At 39.4% G+C, this 17,730-nt stretch overlaps 1 protein-coding gene across 3 annotated transcripts in view; it reads right to left on the bottom strand.

Annotated features, from left to right (window-relative positions):
* Window positions 1–17,730, bottom strand: part of LOC119011050 (guanine nucleotide-binding protein G(olf) subunit alpha) — a 49,838-nt gene that overhangs the window by 25,212 nt on the left and 6,896 nt on the right. The window contains exons 1-5 of one of the 3 annotated variants that reach the window (XM_037083826.1): window positions 11,519–12,378; window positions 11,184–11,256; window positions 10,319–10,373; window positions 10,040–10,159; window positions 1,196–1,293 (exon numbers count right to left, since the gene is read on the bottom strand). In XM_037083826.1, coding sequence (XP_036939721.1) covers window positions 1,196–1,293; window positions 10,040–10,159; window positions 10,319–10,373; window positions 11,184–11,256; window positions 11,519–11,657 — 485 coding nt within the window. In that variant the 5' untranslated portion in view covers window positions 11,658–12,378. Of the gene's footprint in view, window positions 1–1,195; window positions 1,294–2,580; window positions 2,702–10,039; window positions 10,160–10,318; window positions 10,374–11,183; window positions 11,257–11,518; window positions 12,379–17,730 lie in introns of those variants that run through there. The other 2 variants (XM_037083825.1, XM_037083827.1) reach the window with 2 other exon arrangements.

Below are 17,730 nucleotides of genomic sequence, written 5' to 3'. Positions count from 1 at the left end.
CTATCTCTCTCCTTTCTATGGAGGCTGCTTTCAGGCAGGGCAACCAGAGAAGACTTGACCCGAAGTCAAATTTATGTTCAAGGAACGGAAGATATTCAGGAGGAGTACAGAGGCTGTTTGTCTACTTGCTATAACATCTTTAAAACATCTCAACTCACTACACCCATGTAACACAGGCTCACAGTTCGCTGACAACAAGACGATATCCCTAGTCACTGATAAAGTGTGCCTTTGACCGAACCCTGACAGATAAAGGGAGCCAACCTTTGGGATGGGAGGGGACAACTTGCAGGGGGCTGCACTCCTGAGTCTGAACCATGTACATGTACTCCTATTTACATGTGAATCCAGAGGTGAGTCAGAGAGGAAGCAGAAGAAGAGCACTGTAATCAGCAAGTTAGTTTGCATAGCCAAACTTCCTTTTGCAAGGCAGGAGAGGGGCCCTAAACGGTGTTAAACCAGCACCCTAAGGTGGCCCAAGATACTATAGGAGCCGTCCAAACAATCTGGGGCACCGTGCAAAGAGGCATCAGTTTCTGTGCCTTGCCACACTGAAGTTATCAGTATTTCCTAACAACAGTATCTGGAGTACAATTGTATTAAGAAAAAATCTGAAGCCACATCACATCATGACCCAGAAAGCTTTTGTCCAGCCTTAGAGACTATGAAATGTAGTCTATTATACTCCACAGATTAGTTGTAACCAACACTAACAGTGAAATGAGAAACTTTCGAGAAGTGTTACATTTTAAATGTGTGAAAAGATAAATATCAGATCAATACAATACCAAAGAATAGGGTTCTTTAACACAGACCATACCACACTTTGCATATTTCCACAGTAAAATGTCAAACACACTGACATAAGAAGATATACGTTCAGGCTTCCAAAGGACGAACACAGCTGCTGCTTGTCTTGCCACACCCAGAGTAAATATATGTCAGCCATATTCATATATGACATGACACCAGCACACACCGCAGAGCTTTCACGACAAACATGATACAAAGGGGACAGACAGAGTAGGGATGTGACAATAGTTTACAGGCTGTAAAAAACACAACAGCTCACTTGTCTTGTTCTCACCATATTATAGCTGTGCCGATAACTGATCACATATGGTATGGTAAATGCACAAGTATCTAAAGCTCGTACAAACCACACCAGAACATGTCTTATGATGTTTGCACTTACTATTGTGCACAGTCGATGAGCTGGTACTCATTGGACCTCTCAAAGCACGCCTTCACTCCTTCATCATCCCACAGCTTCTTTGCGTGATCAAAGAACTCCTGAGGAAAAGAGAAACAAATGTTAAGAACCATATAACACACAATGGACTACAAAAAGCCTTAACAAACTTGGAGTACAATGTCATGACGGGTAGGTCAGAGGCCTTAAAATGTAACTATGTAAGAAAAGATTCCTGAAACTATAACAGGATTTTTCCCAGAACATTAAAATTATTCCCACTTAATGGCCAGTATCTGTGTCACCTTTTACATACATACTGTAAACAACACATAAGTATGCAGTGTTCCGGAATGACTTTTTATACTGGTTGCACTTGTGAGCCTAACTTTTTCATTTAGGTGCACCAAATAGTAGCCTACATTTATGTTTAATTTCTGAACACGTTATGTAAGTGTTTATGAAGTGTTTATAAAAAATAAGCGAAACTAAGTGGGGTTTTTTGTCTGTTTTTTGTTTGTTAAAAATATATTTTTTACATAACATCAGGCACACCAGTGCATACAATGCAAATGTTTAGCCCCACCTGACAGATTTGTTCAGCCCATGTGGAGCCCTGTGTATGCCATGGTTTCATTAATTTACAACCAAGAACCCTTTAAATAGGGAATAAAATTTTAAAAAGATACTCTGCAGACATTTGGAAATTGTGATTGTGCACTTTGATGTGACTCAAAGATGGTGAAATTGCCATGACAATTGGATAGCTATATAAACCAACTGGAAGATTACATTGTCCACTTTGTATATACATTTATCCACAGAAAACGGATCGCTCATCTACATCAAGCACCACATTCACAGTTAATCCAATACATACTGTACATGCACACATCTGTACAACACTGTCTTCTTTTGTTGATCACCAAGTAAAAGCAACTGCCTTGCATACAAAAGTATACACAATACATGGGATCAAGAGGAGGGACATGTTAGCTTAGCTTTGCATTCAGACCAGAAACTGAAAGTTAGTTTTCTAAGATAATACAAAACTATGGGAAAAAAGGATCAGCAGCAAGGAGAAGCAGATTTGAGTTCTCATTAACTTCCTCAGTGCAGGTTTATCCAACAGTTCCTGAATTTAAACCCATGACTTTCAAGTCACAAGCTCTCTTCTTCAGACTTTAAGCTAAGGCAACAAAATGCTGTGCATATCTTCACTGTGATAACACAACAGAAAATGACATCTTCTGAAATATAGACATGATGGTGTAAATGACTATACAAACTCTCAGCGGGAGCCATATTAAAAAGAACTCATCAATGACTTTGAGACATTCCCCTGGACTCTCTGTATGCCCCTAACAAAGATGATTGGGCTAACATCCCTTGTCGTCTCCTGTGCACATGTCTTTCCGATGGGCTCCTCCTCTGGCCTGGAACTACCACATGATTCTCTGCACTCAGCACTGGTTCTGCACTCTGACTGGGGAGAGGGTGAAAGTAGCCCTGAACCAGAGGGAGAGAGGGAGAAGGAGCCTGATAAATGATCACATGCTCTGGGAGATCTCCTCTCGGCAGATCCGGTGATTAAGTTCAACATGGAGGAAATCCACTGATCCAGTCCGCACAAGTCTCACAGCGCGATACATTAACATTTGTTTACTTTTCTTGGTACGGATGAATGTAGGCTCCCACTTCAGACACAAGTCAGGAAAAGCCTCAACACTGATGCTGTGTTTAGAAATTTTAACCTTTTTTTTTTTTTTTTTTTTTTTTTTAAATTCTGCAGCCATAGTTTGGTTTTTCTGTAATGTAGCGCTCACCCCCTACACAAAAAGCTTGTTTAACAAAGAAAACAGGGTCATATTTGAGTTCATGCCTGTGTTTGCTTCCACTTCTGTTACAGTCAAACGTTAACACCCACCTTGACTAATATCAATAATATTCAACAGTGCTGATTACATTCAAGACAAAATTTTTACACCAGCACACATCGCAGAGACTTGAAAACTCAAAGAAGGGCCCAACAAAGCTAGCAAGCTCTGGGACTGGAAGTAGGGGGGACGAGGGGTGGAGGGTAGATGGGGCAGAGCGCGCGGGTGGGGGGGGACTATGGTCCTCAGGGCTCTTTTCCACAGAGGCGTGTGACACTGGGCCTTTGAATAAATGCAGTGTGTGCTGCAGTGCCCTACAGAGGAACTGATAACGCAGAAAGACACCAGGAGGGAATTTGCTTTAACACAAGCTTTTTTAACTCTTTCCTGTGTTCATCCCAGTCCACTTCCACTCCCTCCTCCATCACCAGCCATGATATGCTGATACCCTATTGCCTTTGCGGGAGCAAATTCTCAGTTCGGCCTTAGTTTCGATGTAAATCAAGTTGGGTGTGTGATGTAATATTTCACTTGAACCATATAGGTCAGGCTGACACAGAGAACAAAATGGCCTGAATCGGATTTGACTTAGCAAAACAAAGTTCTGGAGCAAATGGTTTGCATCTTCCGTTGCAAAGGGACACTAGAATTCCTTTGGGAGAAGTTTGGAAGAGACCTTTGGTCTCTAAGCAAAATGTACAGCAACAGACACCAACCTCAAATCCCTCCATACATAGACAGCCAGACAACCAGCTGGCTCCTCAGTAAACCATCATCACCACATTTATTGGATTTTAATAGAATATCTGAGTTAGATGACAGTTGTCCAACACAAAGAGACACAACCTTTATGTCTTACTTCTGTTATATAGTGCAGACAAATGTATTTAAAAAAAGAGAGAGAGAAAGAGAGAGAAAGCAAAAGCAAAAGAATGTTCATCTTTTATAGCATGGCTCCAAAAACAGGAGCAGCCCCTGATGCCACCATTTGCCCCATATCAAGGATCCTGAATTGGTCAGTTAGGGTGAAAACAAACTTCTAGGACTAAAACCATTCATCACCAAGAAGTTAACAACAAAGGAATGCTATAAAGGTGTTACCCCCCTCATGGTTGTAGTAAAGAACAACAGAAGCACAAAGCAGGTCACGTTCCTTAAATGGGAACTTTTCAACCAGCTCTGTATCACTACTGTTCTGGTAATAAATTTATGCCAACTTCTGTCCATTTTGTCTGCAACCAAAGCCAAACAATTTCTGTGCCAAAATATATCATCTGGCAAAATCCAGGGCTCCATTATTGTTCCGTATATTGTAAGTGCGCTTACACAAGCTCTATTCACACTGCCTTTTCAGTGCAGGAATAATGCGCAGATTCTCCATATAGTCGTCTGTGTGAAAGTTACGGATGTGGAGAGTGTGGACAACAGCTCTGATGCGCCTCCGGAGGTATTTTCAGAGCCGCAGCAGAGGTGAGTGCATGTCTGTGTGAATGGAAAAGATGAACGCACAGATCAGGAGAGTGTTGGGCTGATGGTGTTCACAGTATGGCGCCTAAACCCATCCTTCAATCATCAATTTAAAGAGAAATGACCCACAAAGCAACAAGGACCAAAGGACCAAAGTACAGTGATGGTACTGGACCAACTGTCACATTTCTTCCCGAAAAAAAAAAAAAGGTCTGTCCCTGGCAAAAAAACTTTAACTCACCGCGTGACTGTCGATTACACTGTTGTGTTGTTGTAGTTACTGTCTCTGGAAACTTATATTTAAAAATCACTGTGACTGTCAGCCCTCGCGACCGAGACTTCAGTGAACTTTCCCCCAGAAAAAAGCATCCATTCCCGTGAGCGAGACAGGGTCCACTGTTTACTGATGGCGATTACGTAATTATGTAATTTAGAGCGACAATAACGTAACTTTGACACTTTCCATGATGCATGGCGGGTCAACACATGATAACTGCATCCATTTGATTATAAACAGTCAACTGATACATGTGTAGATTAACAGGTCGACACCGGGGGAAACGCATAAAGAAAAAAAAAACAAATACACAGATCTGGACGTCATCATGTGTACCGTCATGCCTATTTTGGATCCACAGGTTGGTGTGGCTTTAAGCCGGCACTGCTTGGTTCAGTGTGAACAGACAAAGGCGGAGAATCGCTGCAGCGATAATGCAGAGTTTCTGTGTGAAAAGGGCTATGGACACACAGAGTATAGTTAATGTTTTCACAAACATATTAAAGCATTCCGTTTGGCTGCAATAGAGAAAGTTCATGAACTTGAAGTCGCTGCCATATTGATTATGTGTTATGAAAACTGAGGCAGAAAAATCGCCATCAAAAACGTAAAACAAGGCACTGCTGACCAGAGCCCTTGAGTAAAGTCTTGTAATCTCTGTTCACTTCAATGGACCATTTTTTAAAAGCAAAGGCAGATCATGGAGCCTCTCAATAGTTCCCGGAAGTTAGCTGCAAATACTAGCAGCCAAGGACTGTAAATAATAAATTAATAAATCATGAATTAACTACAAACTGTTGTCGTGACTCTCTCTACTCCAGGGCTCTGCTTCTAGCCAAACCAAGCATTTCCCAACTCAGTTTTTTTTTTTTTTTTTTTTTTAAATAATCGTGTCTTTCTACTGCAAAGACAACCCAGTTTTTTGTGAGGGCCATTATTCTTCTTTAATTGAAAGTAATAATTCATTGTTGGCCTGTAAAATAAAGTTATACACTTACTAACAGTGGTTGATGTGCACATGTTTAGCCATGGTATTAATTCCTTACACAAACACAAAAATAGACCAGTTCAACAATGGGTGGTGCCTGACATAATATGAAGCTCACCTTCCACAATAGACTGCAATTCATATCTTGACGATATTTCCCCGAAACACAAGAACAAACTTTTGTGGACCTAATCCTTGTCTTTTTGCCAAGTGTATATACAAGACATTAACAGGTTTCAAATGACACCCACCTGTGTGTTTTAGCTTAAAAAACAGGATTAGATGTAGCCTTTATAATGTCTGATGGTGAGAAAGTGACATGGTGTAAAAACAGGGGCTGGGGCTCATTTGAATTTGCTCCACTTCAGTCGACAGACACCGTTGGGCGGCTAACATAGCCACCACAGTGGCATTTGTTTCCATTTGCATAGATGACCGTTTGTATCAGTGCTTTCTTTTCCATGGGCCTACTGTTATCCCAAGCAACTGTAGGGAAAGATTTGACAAAAAAGAACGCTTTGATGATCAAGACTAGGGGCCAGCAAAACTAAGCCTTCTGATTTACATGTATGACAAGGAGAGACTGTTGTCTTAGATAAGTAATTAAAATACATGCCCAGACAAATCTAGTCCAAACCTACTCTACTGTAAAAACTACAAAACTCTGTTTTGTAAAACTGTTTTTTAGGTACATTTTATATTCATGATCTATATGTACCATAACAAACCAAGCAAGGATCATGTGACCTTACATGATATTTTACATGAGTTTGACAGCAGATTGTTTGACAGTAAATCAACAACGTCAACATCTGAAAAACAAACAGGAAGAAATCCATCACTTAACCACGTAGTAGAAACTCCAAAGTCACCACCAACAGCACCTTCAAAAGGTCGTGACGCAATGCAGCCATAGTTCTCTTCCTTGTCACCTTCCTATTTGACTAACCAGCAACAGCACACCACAACATTGTTTTCTTTACATTTTCTAAACTTGAAAAAAGCTTAACTACACTATCACGTCAAATTAGAGTGCCTAATAAAGTTATTGAATCGAATAAATGCACAGTGTAGGCAGCAGCAACTTTAAACAATAATATGCCTGAATAAATGATCTACCAGAAGAGCGCCTAAAGACCTGTTCTTTTCACTCACCAAAGTACAGAGATTCTTTGATTAAATCGGGTTCAAAATTTCTGAGCAGGAAAGAAGGATTTAGGTGGTGGTTTTGAAAGAGTTGGATTCAATAAAAGAAGGCCCAATGATTCATTTTCACGGTTGCCACTATGCCATAAAGCATTTTAGTAATTCATGTTAAGGTACATATGAGATGACAAGGTAATTTTATACTGAAGATTATAAGGAATAACTTATTAGTGGGTTGCAAGAAAGCTATTTTGATCATCAATTAATCATTTGAGCAATTTATCAAGTAACTGCATGCATGACTGCATGACTGTAGTTGATATCATTGCAAAACAAAATTTCTTTAGTTTGGACTGTGAAATTAGTCACTTGAAGATATCACCTTTGGTTAAGGGACTCTGTGAGAAAAGATCTTCTATTCTGTTGAAGAGAAAAGAACTAAATCAAGAAAACTACTGGCAGATCAGCTGTTAGTAAAAATTATTTTTGCAGTTGCAGCCCTGGTAAAAACTTTTATAATAGTACAACCAAAGCAACCACAACACATCAAACAAGTCATTTAGAAAAAAGCTTCTAAAAAGTCAATGATTATTGTCAACGTCTTCGTCCACAGCAATAACAATCACAAAATGACTACCGGTACTTAAGTTTACTGACATGCATTCATTCATCAAAGTTTCACTTTAACGTTAGTTTTTGAAATATTCACCATGACATCATCCTTCCAAAAGTTTCCAGGTAAAACATACTTCCACATTTAACAATGGCGCCAACAGGTGAAAGCCACAGGTTACTGATTGGCTGTGTTCCTGCGTTGCTGTATTGGATATCATGCCTGGTGGCGCTAAGTGACAATGTAGTGGTGACACTGACGGCACAAGTGAAGCCTGAGACTGATGACAAGCACAGACACTCTAAACAGAGCCATGTTGTTCCCTTTGGCCGGACCGGTCCTGGGAACTCAACGCCGGCTCTCCCCATGGCCCCAAACCTCACACAACACAGCATCATGGCAGCACAGAGTGCTGCTACCCTGTTAACACTCTCAGTGAGGGCCCTGTCAGGAAATTAACACCCAAATCCTTTTAATGGAGATTCCTGTGATGTAGCATCAAATAAAGTTGTTAAGAGGGAAGCTAGGAAACACCATAAGTGTGCATTTAAGGCAGCAATTCAAAAAAACTCCACTGTCATGACAAAGCAGTAAAGTGACGATATACAAGACCTGAGAGCAAAAAAAAAAGTCATATGCTGTATTGTGATTAAGAGATAAAACATGTCAAATCCATCCCTCTTCTTTATCAAGTGAACTACTGTAAACCTGATGAAAGAAGAAAAAACAATACACGAAGTAGGGGCTACAGGTAGCAATCATTTTCATTATTGATGAAAAAAAATAAATGGCAAAATTGAGAAAATGTCCATCAAGATTTATTCAGGCCCAAGCTGCCATCATTATAGTTATTGAGGTTTAAAATTGATGAAAATCACATTAAAAACTCTAATACCACCAACACAGCAAAAATATATGAACACCACACTTGATTCATTCATATCATCATGTAAATACTTCCAAATGCCATAAACACCTATGTGTCTTCTACTTTTTTGATATAGTTAACTACTGCAAACTTCATAATAGGAGAAATAAACAAAGGGGGGGATGCATTCTTCATTTATGATCATTAGTTATCAAAACTAGTCAAAATGTCCATAAACATGGCCCAAGCTGCCATCTTCATAGGTCCTGCTTTGTCCTACCAACTGTACAAAATCACACGTGCACACTGGAGAAACTGGAACTTAAGAATCTTGAACATTTTTCTTTGAAAAATGACTAGTGCAAAAGAGTTTTAGTTTAAAACATTCAAATACCCATGGTTTGCCTGTGTTCACTGAGAGGCTGTTGAGCCCAGTTCCATTACCTACTTGCCCAGCTTTGGTTCTGGTACCCATTACACCGCCACTCCACGCCAGCATTCCACACCAGCATTCCCCACAGGGTACCCCCCATCCTATGCCTAAAACCCTCTCCTCCCAGTGTTTAGAAGCTCCTCCAGTGCTCTGAGCTCCCTGTCCAACAACTTAGCTGCACGGCTAATAAGGCCAACAAGCCGATAGCTGCTCCAGAGATATGCTGCTTCCTATTTGTTTGGAGTATGAATTCAGTAGCGGGCCAATTCTTTCACATTGAACCTTTAATGGTTTATTAAGTATCAAAATAGTTGCAGATTATGTTTTCGTTGATTGACTCATCAACTATCAGATAACGGTTCCAGCTCTAAAAAAACAAAACAGTTTTTGTGTATCAAAAGAAAGTACAGCTTGACCTTGAACAAGTTTAGTACCTCATCATAGCATGAAGAGAACAGGGATCACTGGCAACTCCAATATAACCAACAGCATAAGGGCTGATCAATAAACCAAAATGAGATAAATCCTACACTTGATTCACACATAATGTGAATGTGTACAGAAAAGTCAAAATTGTACAAACAAAAACAAATAATTCAAGAGTCTATCTACAGCTCTGCATTCATTTGTGGTTCCTGTTTTCAGCCGGTGTCAAACAGGGAACACTTTCAAAATTATGTAAAACATTATCTACATTTCCAACACATGACCTCGCACTATCGAATGGCTGATCACACACTGAAAAGAATCCCGTGGGCCTCAACTTGCATTCAAATCCACATACAGTGGATCTGTTAAAACCTTCAACAAGCACTTGAATCAACTAGCTGTTGATTTTAATCAAGTTAGTTGACATTTTTTATACATAACTTCATACCTCAGAGGGGAAAACAACTCTCTTAGCTTTGGTCTGTTAAAAATATGCCATCATGTCAGATTTAGGAGACAATTAAAGAAGAAAGGTATTATTAGGTCTGTTACAGCAAAATTACTTGAGCTTTATGAGCAAGATCTACATTTTTGGCCAGAAATGCTCTTTTGACATGCCACCTAACTCCCATACATTGAGAAAGACAAAAAAGCACATATGTAATACACCAGCCCGTCCACACATTTACATCTACACACACACACACACACACAAACACAAACACACAGAAACTTTACGAATGTCTTACCTGTGAATAGTCAAAGTCAGAAAGAGGTGCTATGCTTTTGATGTATTCGATTCTGAATTGGTCCTCTGGGTTGGCTAGCGGGACTGGGGGTATTAAAGTGCTCATCGCAGACACTATAGTCTGCAGAAACACACAGACACACACACAAAAAACAAGCATTAAGCAGGATGAAAAAATCTGTAAGCCCATATAATAATCAGTAAAATGGGATTGCAGTGGGATTCATGGTAACAACAGAGACATTGAGCACATTTGGGAAGCGATACAGATGAAACTCACCACTATGGCATCCTTCACGTTTTTCCGAATATCTTGGATTTTCTGTTTCTTCTCTCTGCATGTGGACAGAATGGACGTGTGAGGCAGCGCTTAGGAAAACATCAACCACAGAAGACCACAAAAGCTCTATCATCAGGGTGGTTATGAGTAAGAGAGGGGTTACTGCCAGGTTAGCTTGTATTCTTATACAATTTCACATACAGCACAGGTGTTGGCTGGGAGTGTGCGCCAGTGGAGGGCAGGTACAGGTTTGGTAAAACGCAAAAATAAGGACATATGATGTGCTGTAGTCCAGATATTTCTCATTTTTTAGACTCATAAATGCTAATTATCCTCCCTATTATATCAATACTTTTAATTCACACATACAGATGATTTCCATACAGTTACAGCACTCTGACATGTACTAGGCCTGTCTAAAATAGACCACTGGTTAAGATCAATGCCATGCAAGGCCTTGCAGCAAAACAAATCATCAATAGGCCTGTGTCGATCACAACCTTTCACCCTCTCACATGAAACAGGAAACAGTGAATTATTTGGCATCTGTGTGACACAGAGATCGTCACATATGTATGATAACTGTACATGTACACGAAAAAGGAGGAAAAAGACAGAGAGGAGGAGGAGGAGGAAGAAGAGGAGGAGGAGGAGGAGGAGGAGGAGGAGGGGGGAGATATTAGCTGCTTTGCATGGGATACTGGGCCCAACAGGCGCTGCAGTGCCTGGGGAAAATCCATTCACAGGCTATATTCTGGCCTCGACAGTGGTATTCATTAGGAGGGAAGCCATAAAAAAATAAGCATTAATATGGTTTCCGAGCCGTTAATATTGCTGTTTAATAAGTGTATTGCATAGCACTCACTCCGCGTTGAAGCCGTTGACGTGTAGAATCCTCATCTGCTTCACAATGGTGCTTTTTCCGGACTCTCCCGCACCTTCGAAAATAGACCAGAAAATACATGAAAATACCACCGAAATGAGCACGAACGGGCACATCCAGGTTAGCGTTAACACCATACATGTTCTGGGCATGAAGGCAGTTTTTTAATTGTAGGCTCTGGAGCTTCGCTTCCATCAATATCCACCCCCATGACATATTATTGCAAGCGCTGTCAAATGGGGCTACGTGTTCGGTAAACGAAAGGGATTACGGTTAGCTTACATTTCAGATAGCCATCACATATAAATCAGCCTTACCCAGTAATAAGAGCCTGTGTGTGGCTTTATACGCTTGTCTTTCCTTTTGCAACTGTTTTTCTATCTTTTTATTAGCCTCTCGTTGTGCCTTTTCGTCGATGCGTTGATCTTCAGTCTTGCTGTTGCCCAAACAACCCATCTTCCGTCGCCCTAACCCTTCCTTGTGGAATCGTAAAAAAATATATAAAATAACAGCCGGGATGATGTCGTGGTTTTAAAAATGACACAGGAATGAGTCTACTGTAAAATAAAAATAAAAAAGAGGAAAAATCTCTGCGAGGCTTCTCCGTCGGAGGGAGGAATATGTTCCCCGTTACAATTCCGCTTTAGCCGCAGCCAACCGTCATCCAAACCGTTTGTTGGTTTACAAACCGACGAAGAATAACGACTCGGTAAAACAAAAGAAATATCAAAAATACATATAAATAAGAGGAGAGAGAGAGGGTTTTCAATTCCTGGGAATCCAGTCAACTGTTCCTATCGCGTCTCCAACCCCTCTCTTCTCTCTGTGTTTTTTTTTCTATCTGAATTTCTATCAGTATTTCTGTCTCTTTAACTCAGCACTGCCTCTCTCTGTGGCACCAGGAAGTAGCCGTGGACCGTGGAGGTGGAAAACAAACCTGCGTTAAACTGTAACATTAACAACCCGCACTGATAGAACATTTTATAACTCGTGTGGCAAAGACAGAGGAGCCATTCCCGATTTAGTCTTTCGCTATCCGGCTATCAAACTAATCGGCGAAGAGTTGGAAACCCGGACTGCCTCTGTGCTGGTTTACAGAGGGGCTGGGTCTCTTCTTCTTCTTCTACTTGGCTTCCAGTCAGTGAGGTGGCCCTGACCCAAACTGGCAACCCGTTTACAGCGTCTGTGTGTGCACTGGGCTTTACCTATCCCTGTAGTTTCTACACTACAGGTCTGTTGTTGTAGTCCACAGTGAGGACTACAAATACGTGGTGGAGGAAGTACTCAGCTCCTTCGTAAAACCAGTAATACCCTAATTTAAATATACTCTGGCTCTTTCAAAGTAAAAGTGCAGAGGTACACGCAACAAAATGACCTTAATGTGTCAAAATAAAAGTATTCACTGTGCAAAATGGCTCCTTTCGGATGTGTATTCTGTATCGTTCAACATATCACATTATGTTTAACTATTATTGATCTTGTTTTGACATGTAAATGGCATATTACTTTGGCATTAAATGGAAATACTGCAGCACTACAAGTTGTAGTCCAGAGTGAGGACTACAAATATGTCAATCATGAAGTATTCAGTACTTTTGTAAAAGTGGTAATACCCCAATTAAAATATACTCAGACTTTTTCAGAATAAAAGTATAGAGGCATATGCAACAAAATGACCTTAGAGTGTCAAAATAAAAGTATTCACTCAAAATGGCCCCCGTACCAATAGAGCGTTTTATAACTTGTGTGGAAAAAAGAGAGAAGCCATTCCCGATTTAGTCCTTCACTATCATTCTATCAAACTAATCGGCAAAGGGGTGGAAACCCGGACTGCCTCTGTGATGGTTTATAGAGGGGCTGGGTCTCTTCTTCTTCTAGTTGGCTATCATTCAGTGATATGGCCCTGACTCAAACTGGCAACCCATTTACAGTGTCTGTGTGCACACAGGCCTTTACCTAAAAACTAGCTTGTATAAACTTGCATTAAATAGAAATACTTAAGCACTACAGGTCTATTGCTGGAATGAGGACTACACGTATGTGGTGGAGGAAGTACTTACTTCCTGTGTAGAAGTAAAATGTACAATAATTTTCTCTAAATTGTAGGGAAGACCATCTTTTCTGTAAGATGGCATTATTTGTATTAACATATTTAATCTATAAAGTAAGTAGGAGTAGTAGGAGTAAAAAGTGCAATGTTTTCTCTGAAATGTAGTGAAGAGGCATAAAGTAGCATAAAATACAGTCCTGAAGTACAAGTACTTAAAAAAATCGCACAGTTAGTGAGTGAGATACTTTATTTTTACACTTCAGTTGTGATCTCAATTAAGAACAATTTCGGTTCTTGGACTTAACATGAGTATTTCCAGTTTATGGTTAACGTTTACTTTAAAGTTTGACATACTGTATATACTTATACTATGAGGACATTTTTCTGACTATACAAATGCAATACTTTTACATTTAATGGTGTATTCTTTACACTGTTGTATTGGGACTTTTACTTGAGTAAAGGATATGAGTACTTCTCCCCCCACTGCAATAAAGGTAGTAGATGAACACAAAGTAAACGTCACCTACTGTGTGTCGTACATTAGGCTCATTTGACATCCATTAAATTATCCTACAGACCTACAACCTGCGGCTCAAAAAACATTTGCTGAAGGCTTACGTGATAAATTCATAAATAATTATCACAATCACAAAAAAAGAAAGACCTAACTAGTTTCTATTCAGACATTCTTTTAGTCTTTGCCCTTTTTGTGTGAATTCAGGACCATCTTACCTCTTCTAGCCTAAATAAAAAAGGTCAAAATAGTAGAATCACATATTGGTTGGACTGCTGTTCATAACTTGAAGACAATACAAACAGTGCCAAATGGTGGCAAGTACACATAGTGTTCGAAATCAATCACTACATACTATTTTGTGGACTATATAGTGAGTTTACAATTCGGTGGTGTAGTCAGAATGTATAGTGGGAATTCATTTACCCTATACAAATGACTCAAAGTATCTCATAATGTGTCATGAAAAGAAGTGAACAACTGATGGTCACTAACTATTATATAACATCATGAATGCGCTGGAGAGAAAAAAATGACTTTAGTGGCATCCAAAAGAGTATCTTCTCTTGACAGATGAGCCCAATATACAGGACTCCCTCGGTAGCGAGTAATGAACAAGTGGGCAATTTCAGACACAACCATAGATTTGTCTGGTGGGTATGTTACAAAACATAAGGATGGTAAACAATTGCTATAGTGTGCGCATCATGCAAACTATCCAGAACAGAAAAGTAGTTCTCTGCAACATGCCCTTAAAGTAATATAAAGATATTTTCAGGGTATGTTGAGATATGTTAACACAAATCCCAAATCTGAAACAGTTCGTCAGACGTAATGTAGCTGCAAACTACAAACAAAATTAACAACATCAAACAACGTTATGTGTTCGAAACTTGCATGTTGAAGTAAACATGTATGTAACGCACTGATCCTCCCCTCTCACTTAAGTTACACAGTGCAGAAACAAGTGATAGTGGGCCGGAGTGGCTGAGACAGAGACACCATTCACTCCATTACAAGACACTGTAACATCAACATATTTTTGAAGCTCCTATCTTAAGGTATCAGTTGCATTTGTTGCTTTGAAACCAGGAAATGACAACACTTATGCCATACACAATCGGCTATGTCATAGCAAAATCATTAGATATATACAGTATATCATCTTACTGTTAGAGTAACAAAAATATGGCAATGTCAGTTATCGCCCTGTTATGGTTTACAAAATACTCAAGGTTCTGTTGGGAAACAATGCACTTCTATCACATGTACAGTAAGTCCCAAATTTGCCAATGAAATAAATTATTGCTAACTGCCAACGGATCTAATGACAGCTTGTTTCATGTATGATTACTAAAGATTACTAAATAAATCAACACTTAAGTAGAAACCATCACAGTGTGAAGGATTTGTCCAGAGACCTTTCATCTGGGTGAGTGTTATTTGTGTACACCTACTGTTTAGTGAGAGACAAATCAATTCTCCTCATTCAGAACTATGCACATTAATTATCTTGATAAAGTTTCTTTTATAAAAAAAAGAGGCCTCACAATCACACTACACTCTGGTGGTGCACGTTATGCTTTTGTTGTGTTGTGAACATTGTCTGACATTTACGTTTAACTCGCTGTGGTTTCCTCTTCACTCGACCAAAATGGGGGTGTGGGTTTGTCATGGTCTGACTTCTTGCTAACCAACAATGCACTTTACATGTAGGCACATCTGTGTCATTTGCAGGTAAGGGTAGTTTCCTTATGATGTGCGTGCATATGTAAGAAAGGAAGTCTTTATATTCAAGAGCAACGGGTGAAACTTATAATGCTACATTGTGCATTCATGACAAAAGAAATTTCCAAATGTACTGAATGCTTGCATTACAAATTCTCACAGATCATTCAAAGAGCATAAGGCCCCCATGAATGATTATTTGTGTAACATTTAACAAGGACCACACTGTTATTGTCACCATTATGTAAACACAATGCAAATACTCGTTTCAGGTAGTGACATAAGTACAACAAAGTTGTGCAGCATGCAAATCTTAACTATGAACCCTGAGTTCACCTACAGTTGTGTGAAAATGTGACCAGCACCACCCTCCCCACCCTCACCAGAGAGGGGAAAAAAAAAAAAATGCTCCTCTCTCCCCGCCTCTGAAAGCAAGGTCAAAACAAGTGACTGGCCCACATCACTCTCTAGTGGTTAGAGGCAGCACAGCACATACATGCTGAAAATACTCTCAGCGCCAAATAAATGATCCACAGTCAGATATTTATGTTAAGCTGGTAAATCTTCACATTTCTTCCCTAGAAATGTGCAGATTTCATAGTGAAGGTCCCCTTCGCTATGAAACGTGTTCTGACATCTGTTTCTTTACTTGGATGTTTACGTTTCACTTTGGCTGAAAGCTTCTCTGTGCTAACCTTAAATCTGAGTTCATTCTTGCACATTTGAGCCCTATTCGTGAGATTATAATTAGTTATATACATTAACATACACTGAGAACTGACTCCTAGGTAGGGCTGCACTAATCATTGCGTACTGTTGTGCTGCGGAGATGCCCTGAGCTACATATCTTGTTTTCCAGGTTCAAGAAAGTTTGTGTGCAGTGATTGTACTGAAATACTGTACTAGAAGAGTTTCTAGTTAATTTGCAGATGCATGTTGCATCAGAGCCAAAGTAGCACTTTTTTTTAATTAATCAGATTTAACAAGAAAAACTCAATCATTAGAAAAATGCTGAATAACAGATCTGATATATATATATATATATATATATATATATATATATATATATATATATATATATATATATATATATATATATATATATATGATATAGACTGAACCCTTTATTTATACATAATACTAAAAGGAAGAAATCAATCAATTCTCCTTGCTGTCAGGTATTAAAGACTGGTATCTCTTGTGTAACTCTGCTAATTCATGATGATCTTGATTTGGGGAGCTGCTGCATGTTATTGTGAACACACCTCCAGCACAGCTGGGGGTCGTCATGTAACAATGCACTGTGTCACTTGACATGAACGTTGTGTCATGAGAAATGTCTTTGAAACCAAAACCTCAAGATTTTTCAAATAATAATTTACAAATTACTTTTTTGTCATTGAAATTTAAATTTCACTTTTATCAAAATCATACTTCAACACAAAATCTTTACTTTTACTCTGTTTTGACTTTTGGGTACTTTTACAACAATGTTTGTTTGGTATAGACCCCAACAACTCTCACATTGTCATGATTTTAGTAGTTTTCAGTGAAAAGGAAAATTGTGGTTCTTCTGAAATGGTTCATCTCACTAATCATCGTTAATCATTTCCTGATCATAATATCTGTCAATATAACCGTGACATGATTTATGAACTATTTTTTGGGCCTTTTTCATGGCTTTATTGGACAGAACAGCCAAAGAGTGACAGGAAACAGGATGAAACAGAGAGAAAGGGGCCACAGCCGCAGGTCGGAGTCAAACTTTTGGCTGCTGCAGTGAGGACATGGCCTGTGGACATGGGCCGCACACCCTACCAAATGAACTACAGGGTGCCCCATGCAGCCCTACTTTTTAGTGAAGTAGAAGACATCTTCTGTCCAACAGTTAAACTTGAAATAGAGATGCACTGACCCACTTACTTTCAGTTCTGATCCAATTCAGGTTCACAAGGCCAGAGTACACACCACATAGCACATCTTATCAGAAATGCAAAAAAAAAAAATACAGTTTATTTGAACTGTAGGTTTTGTAGTCTTCTGATCAAACAGGTGTATGGCAGCAGTATGCTATGGCAACAACAAATCGACTGCACAGCAATGCAGTGTCAACTGAAAGTAAGTAAATATCAAGATATGGGCTCAAATTAATACAAGAATTTCAAGAGCGCAATGTTATATTGACAACCAATTCATCAGACTATGGACTCTGTTAAGATATCCGATGACTGAAT

This window comes from Acanthopagrus latus, chromosome 21 (genome assembly GCF_904848185.1).
Source record: "Acanthopagrus latus isolate v.2019 chromosome 21, fAcaLat1.1, whole genome shotgun sequence".
Taxonomy (NCBI): Eukaryota; Metazoa; Chordata; class Actinopteri; order Spariformes; family Sparidae; genus Acanthopagrus; species Acanthopagrus latus.
This window is presented reverse-complemented; position numbering and strand designations above follow the sequence as displayed.